Below are 19621 nucleotides of genomic sequence, written 5' to 3' on the forward strand. Positions count from 1 at the left end.
TATAGGTAACCTAATCTAACCAATACACACAAACACACGTAACCACCAGAAGCAGTTCTACCAAAAGTCTGTAGTGCCCATTGTTCTCAGCCGAGGTAAGTGATGTTTTATTATGTTCATGGGAATATATAAATATCATGTGCTTGTTATTGATAGAAACTGCACAAGTAGCCTAAACGTCATTGATTTGATTTGATTTATTATTGTTGCAAACCTAAGCGTGGTGAAAAGTTTTGTTTTGCATGCAGTACAGATATCATAACATACAAAGACACAGAGATCATACGGTGATTGAAGATCTGCTGTAGAGAGCTCACAAAGAGTCACCCTATGTCAGCTCCATCTGGTCTAGGGTTTGGGAAGTGGGCAGGGCAACATGTTCAGCACCCATAGGTAATCATTACAAGGCAAAACACTGAGAAATGGCCTTCAGGACTCAGCACTGAAGCTCACACAAGAACTGGCGATCAGCCGGTACCCATGGAACCAATGCCTCAGCGGGTTCAGTATTTTGGGAGAGTGCTGGAATTAAAACAGCCAGACAAAATTGTGCCATTGTGCAAAGTGACTCATTTTATTTATAGATCCATTACAAGCATGTTTCACTGTTCACTGATCCAGTCTTTCACCTACACTAAGAGGTATTGTTAATTCTTTATTTGATTAAATGTATTTTGGCGTTACACAATCTTCGACAGCCTCGCTTGTGTTACATTGCTTTCAAATTAGTGCTGTTCGTCAGTACCTGTAGCTGAAACCCTGCGCTTTATGCAGCATAATGGGCTTCTTCACAACTACACGGAAGCGAAGGTTAGTTTGCAAGAGGGTGCGCTTGCCTGGAACTGCTTATTATTTCTGCAGTGTCTACATAGGCAGAACCCTGCTCTGAATTTTGCTTCCAGTGCCCTGTGAAGGAAAAGAAGGTGAATGAATTTAAATAACTTTAAGTGCATTTTAAACAAAAAGAAGAACTCTGCTAATATGCCTTTTGAAGGACCTTTCTCTGGGAACCTAAGGATTCACTTCTCTGCTGTTGAAACTGATGCATTTCCTGACATATACAGGTAATCACTTATATGACAGAAGGCCTAAAGGAGGTCATTTACTCTTTATTTATAAATATGGAGTTCGAGACGAGGATGGTGGCTCAGCAGTTAGCACTGCTGCCTCACAGTGCCAGGGTCCGGGCTTCAGTCCCACCCTTGGGTGGCCACCTGTGTGGAGTTTGCACATTCTCCTGGTGTTTGCGTGGGTTTCCTCCCGGTGCACCAGTTTCCTCCCATAGTCCAAAGATGAGCAGGTTAGGTGGATTGGCCATGCTAAATTGCCCGTAGTGTTCAAGGATGTGTAGATTAGTGGGTTATTGGTGGATGGGTCTGGCTGGAATGCTCTGAGGGTCACTGTGGACTGGTTGGGCCAAAGGGTCTGTTCCCACACTGTAGGGATTCTGTGAAGGATGACCATCCACTTCCATAGTTGCAGGATTTTGTAGAAACACCACATTCGATGGCTATTAACGGGTACTGCAGTGCTGGCCAATGTGAACTGCGCAAGCTTTTAAGGGAGATTTCAATCTAGTGCCTTTTCACTCAGAGACAAGGATACTATAAACTGTGACAAGGTCAAAATCTGAAGCCTTTCATCAGCATTTCTACACTTTGTAGGATATCCCTGATCCCTTCCCTCCAAAGTACAGAGAGTAAAATTATTTTTCTCACATACATTATATGTCTTTGCCTTGATTCTTTTCTGAGCATGACTTTTACCTGACCTTGACCTTCAATAACTATATTCCACCACCTTTACCCTGCTAACTCCCATTCCAGCTATTTGCAGTTCTTTACCAAAGGGTTGGAGTTCATTTAGTGTTAATTGATTTACCTGGATCTTCATTTCTCATGGTCACAGTTTTGTTGTGCAGAAGCATCTTTTCTAAATCTTGCAAAAATCTGGTCTACTTTATGTTCAAGTTTTGTAGCTTGTTCTTCTCAATCCTACTCAATAAACTGCTTATTGATGTAGCTTGGGCTTTTAAAAACAAAGTTTTGTGTCTCCCCTTTGTCTCACACCCTCATCATCCCCTGGCCACCCTCCCCACTATCATTTTAAAAGAGAAACTCCAAAGATCCATTCCAATTTCAAATAGCTGTTGGCAATTATCTCTGGGATGCATCTTATTGCTGCCCTTATCTCCTTGACTTTTTTCCTATTGCTGTCTTTCTCCTTGATTTATTTTTATTGTTCCAGGTTAGTCCATTTTTTATGTTACTCCTGTGTTTTGTTTGTTAGTCATTAATTCCCCAGATATTTATCTATCCCCACAGAAACACAGAAATGTTACAGTGAAGAAGCAGGCCATTCAGCCCATTGTGTCTGCACCTGCTTTCTCCTGCCAAATTCGTGCCAAACTCCTTCCTGCCTTGTGCCCGCAACCCTGCTCATTGTTTCTGTTTAAACAGATATGAAATGTGCTCTTAATACTTCAACTGAACCTGCTGTCACCACTCTTTCACACAATGCACCCCAAGCCCAGACCACTCACCCCGTAAAAAGTCTTTTTTCTCACTCTGCATTTGCTTCATTTGCAAAACACTTTTAACACTGTGTCGAGATAGTAGGAACTGCCGATCTGAGAATCTGAAATAACAGGATATAGAGCTCAATGAACACAGCAGCCAAGCAGCATCAGAGGAGCAGGAAAGGTGATGTTTTGGGTCTAGACCCTTCTTCAGAAATGAGGGAGGGGAAAGTGATTCTGAAATAAATAGGGAAACAGGGGAAGGTGGATAGAAGATGGATAAAGGAGAAGATAGGTGGAGAGAAGACAGACAGGTCAAGGAGGCAGGGTTGGAGCCAGTAAAGATGAGTGTAGATGGGGAGTTAGGGAGGGGATAGGTCAGCCCAGGGAGGACGGACAGGTCAAGGGGGCAGAATGAGACTAGTAGGTAGGAGATGGGGGTGGGGCATGAGGTGGGAGGAGTGGATAGATGGAAGTACAGGTTAGGGAGGCAGGGACGAGATGGGCTGGTTTTGGGATGCGGTCGGGGGAGGGGAGATTTTGAAGCTTGTGAAGTCCACATTGATACCATTGGGCTACAGGGTTCCCAAGCGGAATATGAGTTGCTGTTCCTGCAACATTCGGGTGGCATCATTGTGGCACTGCAGGAGGCCCAGGATGGACATGTCGTCCTCAGAGTGGGAGGGGGAGTTGAAATGGTTCGCGACTGGGAGGTGCATTTGTTTGTTGCGAACCGAGAATAGGTGTTCCGCTAAGTAGTCTCCAAGCCTCCGCTTGGTTTCCCTGATGTAGAGGAGGCCACAACGGGAACAGCAGATGCAGTATACCACATTAGCAGATGTGCAGGTGAACATCTGCTTGATGTGGAAAGTCTTCTTGGGCCCTGGGATGGGGTGTGGGGAGAGGTGTAGGGGCAGGTGTAGCACTTCCTGCGGTTGCAGGGAAAAGTGCTAGGGGGTGGTGGGGTTGGAGGGGAGTGTGGAGAGGACAAGGGAATCACGGAGAGAGTGGTCCCTCCAGAAGGCAGATAATGGTGGGGAGGGAAAAATGTCTTTGGCGGTGGGGTCGGAATGCAGATGGTGCAAGTGTCAGACAATGATGCGTTGGATCCGGAGGTTGGTGGGGTGGTACATGAGGATGAGGTGGCGTTCTGTTTCGGTTGTTATTGAGGGAATGGAGTGTGAGGGATGAGTTGCGGGAAATTTGAGAGACACGGTTGAGGGAGTCTTGGACCACTGTGTAGGGAAAGTTGCGGTCCTTGAAAAATGAGGACATCTGGGATGACCAGGAGTGGAATGCCTCATCTTGGGAGTGAATGTGGCAGAGGCAAAGGAATTGGGAATAGGGGGATGGCCTTTTTGCAGGAAGGTGGGTGAGAGGAGGTGTATTCTAGGTGGCTGTGGGAGTTGGTAGGCAGGGACACTGTGCTCTCTGGTCTGCAATCTTTTTTTATGAGCAGGAATAATTTTCCCCTAAGCACAACATTCAGATTGCTCTTGATTTTGAAACCTTCCATCAAATATCCCCTCAGCCTTCCCTTCTCCAAGGAAAACAATTCCAACTTCTTCAGTCTACTCGCGCAACTGAAACTTCTCATTCCTGGAATCATTCTTGTAAATCTCTTTTGCATTCTGTCCTGAAGTATGGTGCCCAGAACTGCAATGCAATACTTCAGCTGATATCTTATACTCCACTATTAATGAACCCTAGAGTACTGTATATGTTTTTAACAGCTGTCCCTACCTGTTCCACTTCCTTTCTGACTTGTGAACATATACACCCAGGTCTAACTGCTTCTGCACACCCTTTGGAATTGTACCCCTTATTTTGTTTTGTCTTTCAAGTTTTTTATACCAAAATTTATAACCTCACACTTCTCTACATTGAACTTTGTCTACCGCCTCGCCTTCCACTCCACCAACTTGTCAATATCTTTTTGACACTGTCCTCCTCACCGTTTACAATTCTTTCAGGGTTTTGTATTATCTACAAACTTTGAAATTGTCCGCTGCACACCAGGGTCCAGATTGCTTAGACATATATCAGGAAAAGCAAGGGTCTCCATAGTGGCCTGTGAGGAATTCCACCACTTTAACCTCGGAAAAAGCCTCCGGCCTGAAAGATATCCCTAACGCATTATCGTGTCTTCGTCCTCAAGGCTGTTCCTCTTTGGGTTTTCCTTCTAGTCTTGTCAAGCACTTGATTGCTCCTCTAATCAGGACTTCGATTCCTGAGATGGACAGCTATTATTCCACCCCCCCCCCCCACCCCCCCACTTTTACAATATACCCCATCACATCACCACCTTTAACAAGCCAGTCATTCCATCCTTTACATTCATTCCCGTCTCATTAATTCCAGTCAAAGCCATGTGAAATCAAACCTGAGTAAACGACATCAAAAATCCAATAAGAAATACAGTCTGGAACATGACTGTAAAGGAGTGAAGTTACTACTTTAGGATGCATTATTGTGCCGTTGTGCAAAGGCCATCTTCCTTTGCCCATAGAGCACTGCAGCTCTGCTGAATAAAGGTCCAAATAAAATATTTTTACACAACAGCTTTGTTCAGTGTTGTAGTTATTGTGCACAATAAATAAGCATTGAATATCCTGTTGCACAATGAATAGCAAAGAAAAATTAACCTGCTATAATGACAACTTGGTTTATCCATATTTGCTCTCAAGGGACTTATCCTTAGTGCAGATATTTCTTATTCACTGAAACCCAGGCTTGAAATGCATCAGCCTCAGAAGTCAGGGAAGTTCATGAGCATAGCTGTATGGCATAGTCAGCATGTGCTTCTCTGTACTGCATCAGTCTAGCTGAGTATCAGTAGAAAAAGTGAAACAGATGTCAGCAGAAACATCCTGATACGTGTACAGACTGTGACTTCACCACAGGTAAACATCAAAATCCCATGTACTGAACAATCGAAGTGATCTGCTGTCCATCTCAGGAATCGAAGTCCTGATTAGAGGAGCAATCAAGTGCTTGACAGAACTAGAAGGAAAACCCAGGGAGGATCAGCCTTGAGGACGAAGACACGATAACGCGTTAGGGATATCTTTCAGGACTTGGAGGGGAGTTTGTATTGATTCAGTTAGTTTTGCTTTGTCAGTTATGGTCAGGCATTTTGAATTGGGGAGTTTGATCAAACAAATTACTCGAAAGTTGACAGAAGTTACTATGGATTGCTCAACAGACAATCCCAAGTCCTCTGCTGATTGCCTGTCTCATTTGGTTAATGAATAAATTGTTTGTAGAATAGAGAAGTACACGCAGGCTACACCATGTGCTAATGCTAATGGACTTCCCTGACTTGTGAGGCCTGATTCATTTCAAGCCTGGATTACAATGATTAAGAAACATGTGACAAAAGTACAAGTCCTTTGACAGAAAGTATGAATAAAGAGAGTTGGTGCTAAAGCATGTTAATTTTGTGGAGTTGGTTGTTCTCTAAGATTTCAGCTCTGCGTTCCAACAATGAATCTAATGCAGGATGACAGGATTAAATTGTCTCCAGTCTCGGCTAGTTGTGAGAAACTACATTTTATTTAGCTATAGATGCAGACCCACAGAACAACCAGGCTTAAATTGGCACCGACTTGGCAATGCAACTCAGGCTTCAATCTGGCTTGGTCAGTGATGTAGAAGAGAGTTGACAGAATGATCTCATACCAAGCTTGGTCCCTTTGTCTACCATTTCAAATCATTCCTCAATTCCTTCCAAATCCCTTAGCCATAGCAAATAAAAATGCATTAGAGGTGTTGACTGGTAAACATTAAAGACTGAATCTGAACAATGGGATCTGTGAGTCGCTGAGGAAGCAGAAGGCTATTTACTTGACATCATAAATTCCAGGCAGCTCACAACCATTCAGAGAGCATTTCAAGAACTAAGTAGTTGCTGATTTTCACAAAAATATATCTTAGCAAGCAAGTAGAGGCACTAATCAGACTTAAGGTTGCATTGATATTATCAGTTGGGTAATACTATGAAAAAGGATGAAAGATACTAGTGTTGGGAATTTAAAACTTTGCAAAGCAGTCTAAAATGTTGGCTTGAGTCCTTGGTAGCACTCTCACTCAATATTCAAATTCCTATCAAAGTCTTCAGAGTCTAATCTAATTTGTGGAATGCCAAAAGACTGTTTCAATGCTGTATACATCACACTTCATGTGGGATGCTCAGGTCAACATTGATGATCTCTGACACTATTAAAAGAAACGTTAGCGTGGCCAAAATTTTACCTCCTATCCGTGCTAACAGGAGCAGATTGATTAGTTCTTCAGTTCATCACTGTTTACATGTGACAGATAACTGATGCATTTACACACATTAATAATTTAAAAGTCATGAAACATTTTAAGGTGGCTTTGCAAAATTATAAGTCAAAGTTCTTTCTCTTCACCCAATGACATGAACTCACAGATTTGGTACAAATAAAGGTATAGTCACCATAGCCTCACCAGACCACAAGGCACCTCTCTCATTGGAGAGAAAGAGAACTGACTGGTGGTGGTTTAACCTGAGAGCAGCTATGCCTTAGATGAAAGGCTGAGAAAGTGAATGCTTCAAAGCAGCCTCAGGTGATATAGGGAATTGAACCCATAGTGTGGTAGTAGCCTGTATCACTTGTCCAGCCAACTGACATCCAAATGCTTATGCCTGGTATGGCACAAAGTTAAATGCTAAATCAAGATCAAAAACTGCTCGTCAAACAGCCGGACCTCATTTATAGCAGAGAGGTGGTGCAGAATTAACTTTTCTTTACATCTCAATTTCTGACAGGCAGAGTGTAGGGATGAATGGGCAAGCTCTCAGATTCTGACAGCTGGAGTACTGCAATAATCAGCATTTCATTCTCAAATTTACAAAGCATTTCTGTGACTTAGACAAAGAAATGAGACTAATGTATCTCAGCCTGGTGAAGATGCAAAGGCAGGTGGAAAGTCAAGCTGTTTCAGAGGATATGAAGAGGCTTCAAAGAACAAATAAACACATGAAATAGGAGCAGAAGCTGGCATTCCACCCCTTGATCAAGGTCCACTGTTTGGTAAGATCATGACGAATGCAGACAGATTAAGTGAGAGGGCAACATAGTGGCAGGTGGGGTACATAACATGAAGTGTAAGGTTTTCCATTCGGTGTTAGAGGAGTAGAATATTTTTAAAACCAGAAGAAATCTTGTAAATTGTGACGTTCAACAAAATGCATGTGCACAAGAATCAAAACGTTTGGTATAGCAAGCACTCAGGACAACATGGCATGTTGACCTATATTGCAAAGGTATTGGAGTACAAAGATAACAAAGTCATGGTATACATGTATGTGATTTTGGTGAGATTACAACAAGATCCTGATTTGCAGTTTTGATCCCCATATTTAAGGAAGAATAAACTTTATTGAAGACAGCACAGTGAAGGCTCACTAATCTGTCCCTAGCTAGGGAAAGTCATCCTGTGATGAAAATCGGAGTAAATTGGGTTTTATGTTGTGTGGCATTTAGAAGAATAAAAAGTGATCTCATTGAGACATTGAAGATTATGAAGGGACTTGACTAAGGTAGAAGTGGAGATTCTGTTTCTTCTTATTTGGGAATCTACAATTAAGAGCACAATTTCAGGAGAAGGGGCTGCTTGTTTAGGACTGAGATTAGGGTTCCTTAACTCAAAGATCTGAGATTTGGAATTCTTGACAGCAGATGACTGCGGATGCATCACCATGCAACATATTTTAGGCTAAAACAGTCAGATTTCGGTCTGTCTGGGAATTGACGGAGGTAGGTATTAGGCAGGAAAGTGAAGTTGAAGACCAAAATTAACCACAATCATGTGCTTAGGTAGAACAGTCTTAATGGGATATATGCTCTATTCCAGCTCTTTTTTTCATATTCTTAACTCATACCTACCAGCTTGTAGAAGCAAAAGGAAGATTCCTCAATATTGTTTCATTATATTTTATCCTACATCTATCTTTGAAAAAACCATCTCTAACTACAGCAGTGCAAACTTTAATAAATGGCATACTGCCTATCAGTCTGACCTCAAACATGGCTTAGCCACGGATACCTGGATTCCTGTGGATCAGACTGAGCATTAATAATTTTGACAGAATATGTTTATTAATGACTCATACTTGCAACTTTACAAATTAACTTCAGAATGCATCATAAAACTGGCTTCTCACAAGCCATTACAAATGGAAAAGATTAATTTAGCAATATCTTACATTGTGCTGTCATTTAGCCCATTTACTCATCCTCCTGGACGAAGAACTCATGACAAGCCGCAGTTGTCATAGCAACGAAAGCAACAAACTCCTGAAAATCACACTCTGCATCACCGTCACTATCCAGGCTTTCCATCAACTTGTCCAAAGTCTCTTGGTCTTTAATGTCCTATAGGGCATTTTAAAAAAAAATTCAAACTTCAAAAAGCAAAACATAGAATACAGAATGCCCTGTGCACGTTTACCTTAAACTAACTTTTGCTTTTAAGAAGTACATGCAAGGTCATTTAAAATCAAGTGCTCCAACATCTAAGGATCCTAAAATGTAACATTTGGTTCCTTTACACAATCTGTTCCACTTCTCCAATTGTTTTCATGATACATTAACTGGTGAACGACCAGAGCAAGAACCAAAGTTGCTGGAAAAGCTCAGCAGGTCTGGCAGCACCTGTGAAGAAAAGATCAGAGTTAATGTTTTGTGTCCAGTGACCCTTCCTCAGAACGGGGTCACCGGATCCGAAACATTAACTTTGATACTTTATTCACTGGTGCTGCCAGACCTACTGAGCTTTTCCAGCAAATTCTGTTTTTGTTTCTGATTTACAGCATCCACAGTTCTTTTGGGTTTTGTTGAAAGATAGATTCACTTGCAAAATGTACCTTTACTTTAAAATGCTTTAATCAGTTGATTGAAAGAAAGAAAACAAACTATTTAATTCAAACACAAACATTCTCCAGACTTAGATACATAGGAAATAGGAGCAAGAGTAGGTCATTTAGTCCTTCAACCCAATGCAAAATGTTATTCCCATTTTCTCCCCACAGCCTTTGATCCCTTTAGTGTTAATAACTGTATCTAATTGCACCTTGCAAACATCCAATGCTTTGGCTTCAACCACTTCCTATGGCAGAGAATTTCACTGGCTCACCAGGTAAGTAATTTCTCCATTTTTCAGTCCTAAATGGCTATCCCTGTATCCTTAAGACTGTGCCCCCTGATTCTAGATTACCTGGTCATTGGGAACATCCTTCCTGCATTTACCCTCTCTAGTTCTGTTAGAATTTCAGATGTTTTTCATGAGATCTCCCCCCTCATTCTTTGAAACTCCAGAGAATATATTCGATCCAGTCTCTCTTCACATGTCAGTCCTGCCATCCCAGGCGTTAGTCTGGTAATCCTTTGTTGCACTCCCTGCACTGGCAGAATATCCTCCCTCTAGATAGACATTTATTCCAATTTGCTTCATCCCAGCCATTCTTAATCCTGCCTTGCTCAAAGCACAGAGGCTATCGCAGAAAGCATTGCCAGACCAAAAATTTTCACGAGAAAGCAGAAACATAAGGATATTTAGTACAGTTGAATTCAGAGCAACCATTTGTTCTTTCTTGCTATCTGATATATTCTTAAATGCTGTGTAAAATCTACAATACTACAACACCACAACTGCTTAATAATCCTGGTTTGATAAATTTGGTTTACAGTTAAACCTACAGCAGGTTTCAGTGAAGAATTTATTCTGCTGGCTTCCACCTTCAGAAACAATTACATCAAGGCATGTGTTAAAACTCAGCAGTAGAGAGTGCAAAGTGCTCTTTATTTATCCTCTGAGCAGCTACACAGTTACTTGGTTGTTTGAAAACACTTTCCCTGGGATAGGAACAGAGATTCATCTTCTGGAATGGTCAGAAACATTAGCAAAATAAATTACTGAAGGAAAATACTCCCCAAAAAAAAATTAATGCATTTTCATTGTGCTGTGCTGGGCTGTGTTACGGGCTTGTAAAACAATCAAGTGAGTTGACATAGCTTTGCAGATCACATGAGATGTCTGTGATCATTATCTGCATCCCTAAGCTATTAAGGCCTTTGACACAATTCAAAGTGTGTTAAGCGGCACATCCACATACTGATACATAGAGATCATATTCCATCTCTGATCTATACTGTGTTAGCTTTTTACCATTGGAGAACAATTTAAAGACTTTAATTGGCCTTATAGAGACATCATGGAACAGATGAAGGATATTTGGTTCCTGAAGACCATTCTGATGCCCAAGCCATCCTCACTTGGAATTATATCCCAGTTCCTTCATTGCTGGGTCAAACTCCCTGGAAGTTACTTCCCAAAAGCATTGTGGACATATCTACTCCATATGGGCAACAGTGCTGCAAAAAGGATGCTCACCACCATCTTCTCAAAGACATTTAGGAATGGTTAATATGTGCTAGCCTAGCCCATGATGCCCACATCCTGTGAAAGAATTTTAAAAATCCAGTCAATCCTATTTTTCTCCATTGTATTCTTGGAATCTATAAGTTTATTTCCCTCAAGTGCTCATTTAATTTCCCTTTGATATCATTGATCATCTCCAGGTCCACCAACATTGTGAGCTGTAAGTTACACTTAATCACCACATACTACATAAAAATGTTCTTCCTCACAGCCCTCTGCATATCTTGCCCAAACCCTTAAATCTGTGCCCCTGAGTCATCATACCATCAGCTAATGGGAACAACCTTTCTTTGTCTGTCTTGTCTAAACCTGTCATAATCTTGTGCAACTCTGTCAAATTTCTTTTAAAGCTCATTTACTATAAAGAGAAGAGTCCCGGCTTCTCAAGCCTAATTTTTTAGGGAAATTTTTTTCTTAAATTTAGCAAAAAATTTTACTATCCCTGGTACCAATCTGCTAAACCTTCCTGAAACTTCTCAAGGATCTTCATGACCTTCCTGTTCTATAGCAACCAGAATGGAGTGTAATGCTCTCATCGTGGCCTAAAAAGAGGATTATAAAAGTTTAAATTGTATCAGAGATAATGGGAACTGCAGATGCTGGAGAATCCAAGATAATAAAGTGTGAAGCTGGATGAACACAGCAGGCCAAGCAGCATCTCAGGAGCACAAAAGCTGACGTTTCAGGCCTAGACCCTTCATCTAGGCCTGAAACATCAGCTTTTGTGCTCCTGAGATGCTGCTTGGCCTGCTGTGTTCATCCAGCTTCACACTTTATTATAAAAGTTTAACCTAGCTTCTCTGCCTTTTAGTGAATACCTCTATTTGTGAAGCCCACTTTCACAAGTGTTTTTCTAATTTCTGTTATTTCTAAGCTCTGAAGAGGGGGAACGAATCAACAATGGCTTTCTCATCTTTGATCCTTGTCTAATGACTCTGCAGTGTGGGTGTTGCATAATGCAACGTTGGGTTTGAACCCCTGAATTCATTGTGAGGAACACTCAGGGCTATGGTTCACAAAAGAAAGCAGTTAATTGGGCAAGATTTAAGATCGACAAACAATAGGCCACAGGCAGCATCTGGAGGAAAGGAGTAGTCAATGTTTTGGGTGTTACCCTTATTCAGGAGTTAGAGTTCTATTGCTTAAGAGCTACATCTCTACATGAGTTGGGCCTTGGAAGAGAGTGGATTAAAACACACACAAACAGAATCCTAGATAATAATGTGTAGAGCTGGATGAACACAGCAGGCCAAGCACCATCAGAGGAGCAGGAAAGATGATGTTTCGGGTCGAGGCCCATCTTCATTTTTCTGAAGAAAGGCCTCGACTCGAAATGTCAGCTTTCCTGCTCCTCTGATGCTGCTTGGCCTGCTGTGTTCATCCAGCTCTACACCTTGTTATCTCAGATCCTCCAGCATTGGCAGTGTCCGTTATCTCTCTCACAGTCAGAATCCTGCTGAGTTTCTCCAGCAATTTATGATTTTGTTTCTGATTTCCACAGTTCTTTTTTCTGTTGCATGAACAGCATAATGCATACTTGATAGGCAGAATGTCCTGAATGTATGACAGGGCTTCTGCATTTTCCAACAAAAGTAGTGTGTTCCAGAAGACAATGACCATGACAGACCATGTATAACAGGACAAAGGTTACAGAAGATAGGTATGACACTTATGGGAAACGTCAGGATTTATAAGGCATTGTTAGATTTTGTGGTTTCAATTGTTTATGATGATGCTAGCTGGAAACATTAATATTTATATCCCAATATTAATAATTACATTATCAGAATTAATAGAGTTCCAGTTCTGAGATGCACTGCTGCTTGTGCAGCTTCTGAACTGAGTCATTTCCTCATGAAATCATTAACAGTCTGATTTCTGCATTGCCTACAATGATTATGTAACATTATACAGCAGGGATAAGCAACACCAAGTTCTACCTCAGCAATATCTCCCCTAACCGCTCCACTATCTTTAAATTATCAGATCCAAGACTGGATTAGCAGAAATTTCCTACAATTAAATATTGAGAAGTTTTGCTCACTGCCACGCTATACGCAAACTACTCCCTCTGTCAGGTTGAACCAGTGTGCTCACAACCTGGATTTTATATTTCACCCTGAGACGTGCTTCCAATCCAGTATTCACTCCCATCCAAGAGACTGTCTATTTCCATCTCTGTAACTTTGGCTGTGTCTGTTCTTGTCTCAGCTCATTAGCTGCTAACACCCTCATTCATGGCTTTCTTACCGCTGGACTTAATTTTTTTGATTCACTTGTTGGACATTATCACCGCTGGCTGGCCAGTTTCTATTGCCTGTCCCTAGTTGCCCTTGAGATGTTGATGAGCTGCCTTCTTGAACCGTTGTAGGTCGCCTCAAAATGCTATTAGGAAGGGAATTCCAGGATTCCAACCCCGCAACAATGAAGGAATGGCAACATGTTTGCAAGTCAGGATGGGGAGTGGCTTGGAGGGTAACTTGCAGGTGGTGGTGTTTCCATGTATCTGCGGCCCTATCCTTCGAGATGGAACTGGCTGTGGGCTTGGAAGGTGCTGTCTAAGGAACTTTGGTGAATTTATGCAGTGCACCTTGTAGATGGTACACACTGCTGCTACTGAGCATTGATGGTGGAGGGAGTGGTATGTGGATGTGGTGCCAATCAAGCGGGCTGCTTAACCTTGGATGGTGTCAAGCTTCTTGAATGTTGTTAGAGATGTACCCATCCAGGCAAGTCGGGAGTATTCCATTGCACTCCTGACTTGTGCCTTGTAGATGATGGATAGGCTTTTGGGAATCAGGATGTGAGCTACTCATTGCAGTATTCCTACTATCTTGCATGCATTTGCAGCCACTTTATTTATGTGGTGAGTCCAGTTGAGTTTCTGAACATTGGTAACCAATATATTCCAATACCCTATCTGATCTACCACCTATCACCCTTCTTAAACTTGAGCTCACATTGAATCACATTCACCTATCACCCCATTCCCTCTGATGTGCATTGCCTCCCAATTACACAATGCCTTGATTTGAAAATTCTTGTCATTGTCTTCTGATCTGTCCATTGGTCCACTCCTCACTAACTCTTTAACCGCTGACAACCCCACAACCCCTCACCATCTGAAGCCCTGCCTTTACCTGCTGAGCCCAAACTTGGGAATTCCCTCCTTGATCCTCTCTGACTGTCTCCCTCACCTTCCCTCTTTAAGACCTACCACTTTGACCAAGCTTTTTGCTCATTTGACATTATATCTTCCCGTGTGGTTCAGTTTCATACTTTGGTGACACTGTTGTGAAATGCATTGTGGTGGCCTGAGGTTATAGTGGCGATGTAAACAGAAGTTGTTGTTATTTATATAACTATAAACCCATAAATACAAATCCCATGCTGTCCCAATTTGCTCAGTAAATTTATTTAATGATTGGCTAAGAAAAGAAAACCAGGAAAGTTTAATTTCCAACTTGTCTGATTTGGCTGATAGCCACTGAGAGTTCTAGGAGAGCCTACTCCTGAATTAGGCCAGTGAAATTCAATTAGCTTTGTTATGATTAGATTCCCTATAGTGTGGGGACAGGCCCTTTGGCCCAACAAGCCCACACCGCTCCTTGAAGCATCCCATCTGGCCCATCCCCCTATAACCCCTGAACACTGCAGGCAATTTAGCATGGCCGATCCACCTAGCCTGCACATCTTTGGACTGTGGGAGGAAACCGGAGCACCCGGAGGAAACCCACGCAGACACGGGGAGAATGTGCAAACTCCACACAGACAGTTGCCTGAGGCTGGAATTGAACCCAGGTCTCTGGTGCTGTGAGGCTGCTGTGCTAACCACTGAGCCACCGTGCCACCCTATTCCTGATTATTATCTGCTGGGTCTCAAATAAATATGAGCATTGGATCCTACCACCCTTACACTGGTTGCAATTTAGGTGTTGCCCTCATTACTGCTGCTTGCTTCGACACAAAAATTTATGACTGTTGGGCCATTTTCCCCTTAGAATAGAATGCTGTCACTGTGAAGGAGGGGAGGAAATTTCTAAAAAATGCCAACAAAGTAATATTATCTGTTCTAATTAAAGGTCATTGACATGAGACATCAACTCTGCTTCTCTCTTCACAGATACTAGGTTTTATCAAAATCCCGTACACAATGGGAACTAGAGAGATTCTTAGTCACTTATTATTGTTGGATACTGGAATTTGTATCCAATTTTCATTCATTAGCGGAAGATCACAGAAGAAAATCAAGGACTGTGGGGAGGTCCAAGGCTCTGTGGAAGCAGTTTTTATATCGACTCACTGTGTACTGCTTTCTCCAGCTACAATTTTTCTGAGACATTGACTACTGTGGCTTAGCCTTTTATTCCCTCTTTCACTCTACAGCCATCGGAATATGTTACCGAACATTGTCGTTAGTTGCTGTTACGGATACAAATCTCCTGGTGCAAAATCCACTGCAGGATTTGTTTAAGACTGAAGTGATGGGGCGAATGGCCAGTTGAGCATTCTTTCGGGATGTAAATTCACCACAGACCCACAGAACAGCTCCCTCATTTCGGAGAAGTGACTGGCGGTGGTTTAACCTGAGGGTCACCAAGCCTCAGTCAAGGGGTGAGGTTGAAAAGTTGGGAACACCGTGGTGACCTCAGCTGGTATAGGAGTTGATCCTACACTGTTGTTGTCAGTCTGCATCACAATCTAGCCAATCAAGCTGGTGGACGCTGATGTTGCCAGTGTTATGGCAGTTGATGAGGAGAAATGCCTGTGTAAATGGCACGCCCTTATATAAATGGCACCATCTGACTCCCTCATTGCACTCCAACTCTCCAGTGCATGCAGTTCCATATGTATAAATGTGAGTCATTATTCTATATGTATGCTAGCTGGGTCTGTACATAGAGCCTGGAAGCAAATTTGTCATGTTCTCATCCTGATACTAAATACGGTATAATGCGAAGGTATAGCAGTAAGGCAAGAGCGATGAATCCTTGCTGATTTTGATCTTGATGATCTGTCATTAACAAAAATACTAATCTCCAAACCCAAGTTACCAAGATGTGCGGAGGGTGCTATGCTGGGACACAGTGCCTACCTGTAAAACCAACCTCAACATGAAGGACAGACTTATCCATCACGGGGACCACATTTCAATTTTTCTCTCTTTAGCATGACAATGAGCAAAGTTTGGAAAGTTAAAGTTCAAATGACAGTAAAGATGATTTTCAGAAAGCAAACAATTCCAAAGCAATAGCTTAAACTAATTAGTAATTAATAGAGATTACAATATCAAGTGCCAGGCAGCAGAAATAACTGATAAAACGTCCGCTTGCCTTCTAAGATAAAGACAGAGCCAGGCAGGGAAAAGGACAAGGCTTCAAGACCTATTCAGCAGAAAAGGTGCTGGGATCCAGGACTGTGGTCAGGAATCGATTTAATTTAACACTGACCTTGCATTCTCTACTGGTGGTCCACATTCTGAGCTGGCTACAGTGAATTCACACATGAAGACAGGGGATCTGAAGTGGGTCGAACTTCAGTCTGGGATTTTGGAGGAATACCTACAGCGGCCATCAGGTGTGTTGATCTCATGCTTACTCTCAGAGTTCATAAACTCTGTCCTGCAGACATCCAGCCTGCTCACTCTCCCTCCCTCATTCTCACACACTCCCTCACTCACACTCCATTTCTATCTCACTCATGCTCTACCTTACTCACACAGGCACAATCGTTCTCCGTCACACGTTCTTCCTCTCTCACTGACAATATTCTCTTTCACCCAGAGCTCCTTGCCCTGCCATCTTGACTGCGTCCTTTGGGGAAGGTGGGTGGGGCTAGATAGGCCACCTTTGACAGGCCACATTGTGGCCCATGGGCTGCCTGTTGGACAAGCCTGACTTAGAATAACTGATGCTTCTAAAGCCTATACTCCACCTTACTACATTCATCTGATCAACAAATGTCGCCATTTAGGCATTAGCCCTCACTCTCATTGGGTTAGCATTGGAGTCCAAATCCCATCATGGGTAATTCTGAAATCTAAATGTAATGGATTAAATGAATTAGAATAAAAGTCTAGGATCATGAATCATGGCCATGTAACTGTTGGATTGTTCATTTGGATGGTTTACCAGGCTGACTCCGGGGACAGCGGGTCTGACATATGAGGAGAGATTGGCTAGTTTGGGATGGTTTTCACTGGAGTTCAGATGATTATGGGGGAATCTCATAGAGACTTATACAATTCTAACTGGACTGGACAGGGTGGATACAGAGAGAATGTTCCCGATGGTGGGTGTGTCCAGAACCAGGGGGTCATTCTTAGGATTCGGGGTAAACCATTTAGGACAGAGATGACATTTCTTCACTGAAAAGTGGTGAGCCTGTGGAATTCATTACCACAGGAAGTAGTTGATGTCAAAACATTGAATGTATTCAAGAGGCAATTAAATATAGCACTTGGGGTGAATGGGATCTAAGTTGATGGAGAGAAAGCAGGATGAGGCTATTGAACTGGATGAACAGTTATGACTGTGAAGAATGGAAGAGCAGGCTCATAGGGCTGAATGGCCTCCTCCTATCTTCTATGTTTTGTTAATGACATTTAGGCGAGAAAATCTGTTGCTGACCAATCCAGCCCAAATGTGACACCAGCCCCACAGCAATGCAGTTGACTCTTAACTGCCCTCTGAAATAGTCTAGCTATTATATTCAAGAAAGTGATTCGTCAACACTTTTGCAGAATGGTCTATGGCTGGGCAATCAATGTGACACTCACATCCTACAACTGACTACACGAGCTTTGCTCTCAGTTATGTTGCATACAGGGATGTTGCTAATTTGGACCAGGTATTCAGACACAGGTTGTTGGGGTGACGGACGGTAGGGAGCAAAGGAATGAGAGGGAAGAGTCATTCCCGAGCAACTCCTGTGCGAGTTGGTTCATGGTCACATTGCAGTGATGGCCTCTTGATTCTGGCCAGATCAAAGAAACAGCTTAGCCTTGACATTTTGTGACACCTAAACAGGGCAGCCATCAAATCAACCAATTTGTGTAGTGATGGGAGCCAGGGTTTGGTCAGGGTGTGTGCAGCACTACGGATGAATAGCTCACAAGACGAAGTGAATTGTTCTGATGGGAGCTGATGCAGACTATGATGGGTTGAAAGTCCCCCATCTGCCTCATTGACTCCATGTTTGTGTGAAATAGTGTCTCCACATGGAGGCTGTTTGTTGTGAGAACAAAAACCATTTTGCAAGCTGAGACCTGACACCAGTATTGGAAGGGCACCTGCTGAAATCTGAAGCACGGAGAGTGGAAAGGGACTTTTGCTGCTCTAAGTGGCTCAGAACGAACTGTACTTACACCAATGAAGTTGGAGAGCTCGTTGTTAATGAGCTCCTTCAGTTCCACCTTCTTCAGCTTCAGCTTATCTCCCTCTCTTCCGCTGTATTTGTGAAAGGTTTCAATAATAGTGACCATTGCGTTCTCCAGATCAGACATTCTTTTGGAATAACCCTGCACGAGAGGGAAGAGAGGGCAAAAGGTTACATCCTGGTGCAGCCTGATTTGCAAATTCTCATCCATGTTTTCAAATCCCTCCATGGCCTCACTACTGCACCTCATCCTCACTCCAGATCTCTGTAACATCCTTTAGCCCAACATCCCTGCGGGATATTCCTCTAATCTTGGCCTCTACGTCATCTCTGACTTGAATCATTCCACCACCAGAGGCCAACCCTTCAGCTGCCTTAACCCCAGGCCCTGAAAATTCTTCCCTAAATCTTGCCAGATCTCCGTTTCTCTCCTTTTAAGACACTCATTAAACTGTATCACCTTGAACAAGGTTTTGAGAAGGGTCTAGGTCTGAAACGTCAGCCTTCCTGTTCCTCTGATGCTGCTTGGCCTGTTGTGTTCATCCAGCCCAACACCTTGTTATCTCCTTATGTGGCTCAGTGTCAAACACTCCTGAGATCCCTTGGTCTTACAATAATGAAGATATTATTTAAATGCAAGTTGACGGTGTAATGAAAGGCAATAACAATATTGCATTATACACAACAGAGGGCCCCCGATACTTTAGAAAATCATCTGAAAATACCAAGAGAGGTCGCTAGTCCTTTTTCTGCTGACGGATAAAGTATTTTTCTAAAATTGTACTTTGAGTGGGGATGAATTCAATGGTCTCAACTATGCCTAGGTGTAAAAGAACATCAGAAGTTCCATCTCGATCCAGACACTGCCTGGCGATAAACTCACATCTGTGCCATCAATGTTAACAGTACCAGTTTAAAATTGTCATCAGCATTAACCAATAACAGAAATACTTTCATAAGCTTGCAGGGGCCATGGGCGTAGTCGTACTCACAAGGATGGCAGTGATAGGGCCACCACCACCTAACAGCACAGGAAAAACTGTTCAATGTCTTGTTGGATACTGAACCATTCAAAATAGCCATCAGGACAGCTCCTGGTAATGAGGCCATGAATCCCAGAGAGTTGGAGAATGAAAGAGAGGCTTGCATTTATATAGAACATCTTTCAACCACTGGGCACCTTGCAGTATTTTACAGCCAATGAAGCACTTTTGAAGAGCAGTCACCATTGCAATGCAGGAAATGCCGCAGTCATAT

At 42.6% G+C, this 19621-nt stretch overlaps 1 protein-coding gene across 2 annotated transcripts in view; it reads right to left on the reverse strand.

Moving 5' to 3' along the window:
- Positions 1-547: 547 nt before the first annotated feature.
- The window catches only part of s100b (S100 calcium binding protein, beta (neural)), a 33130-nt gene continuing 14056 nt past the window's right edge, over positions 548-19621 (reverse strand). For both annotated transcript variants that reach the window (XM_048535278.2, XM_048535277.2), the window contains 3 exons: positions 18354-18506; positions 8754-8922; positions 548-906 (listed from right to left, as the gene is read on the reverse strand). In XM_048535278.2, coding sequence (XP_048391235.1) covers positions 8776-8922; positions 18354-18491 — 285 coding nt within the window. In that variant the 5' untranslated portion in view covers positions 18492-18506 and the 3' untranslated portion in view covers positions 548-906; positions 8754-8775. The remainder of the gene's footprint in view (positions 907-8753; positions 8923-18353; positions 18507-19621) is intronic.

The sequence above is a fragment of the Stegostoma tigrinum genome, chromosome 7 (assembly GCF_030684315.1).
Source record: "Stegostoma tigrinum isolate sSteTig4 chromosome 7, sSteTig4.hap1, whole genome shotgun sequence".
NCBI classification, from domain to species: domain Eukaryota; kingdom Metazoa; phylum Chordata; class Chondrichthyes; order Orectolobiformes; family Stegostomatidae; genus Stegostoma; species Stegostoma tigrinum.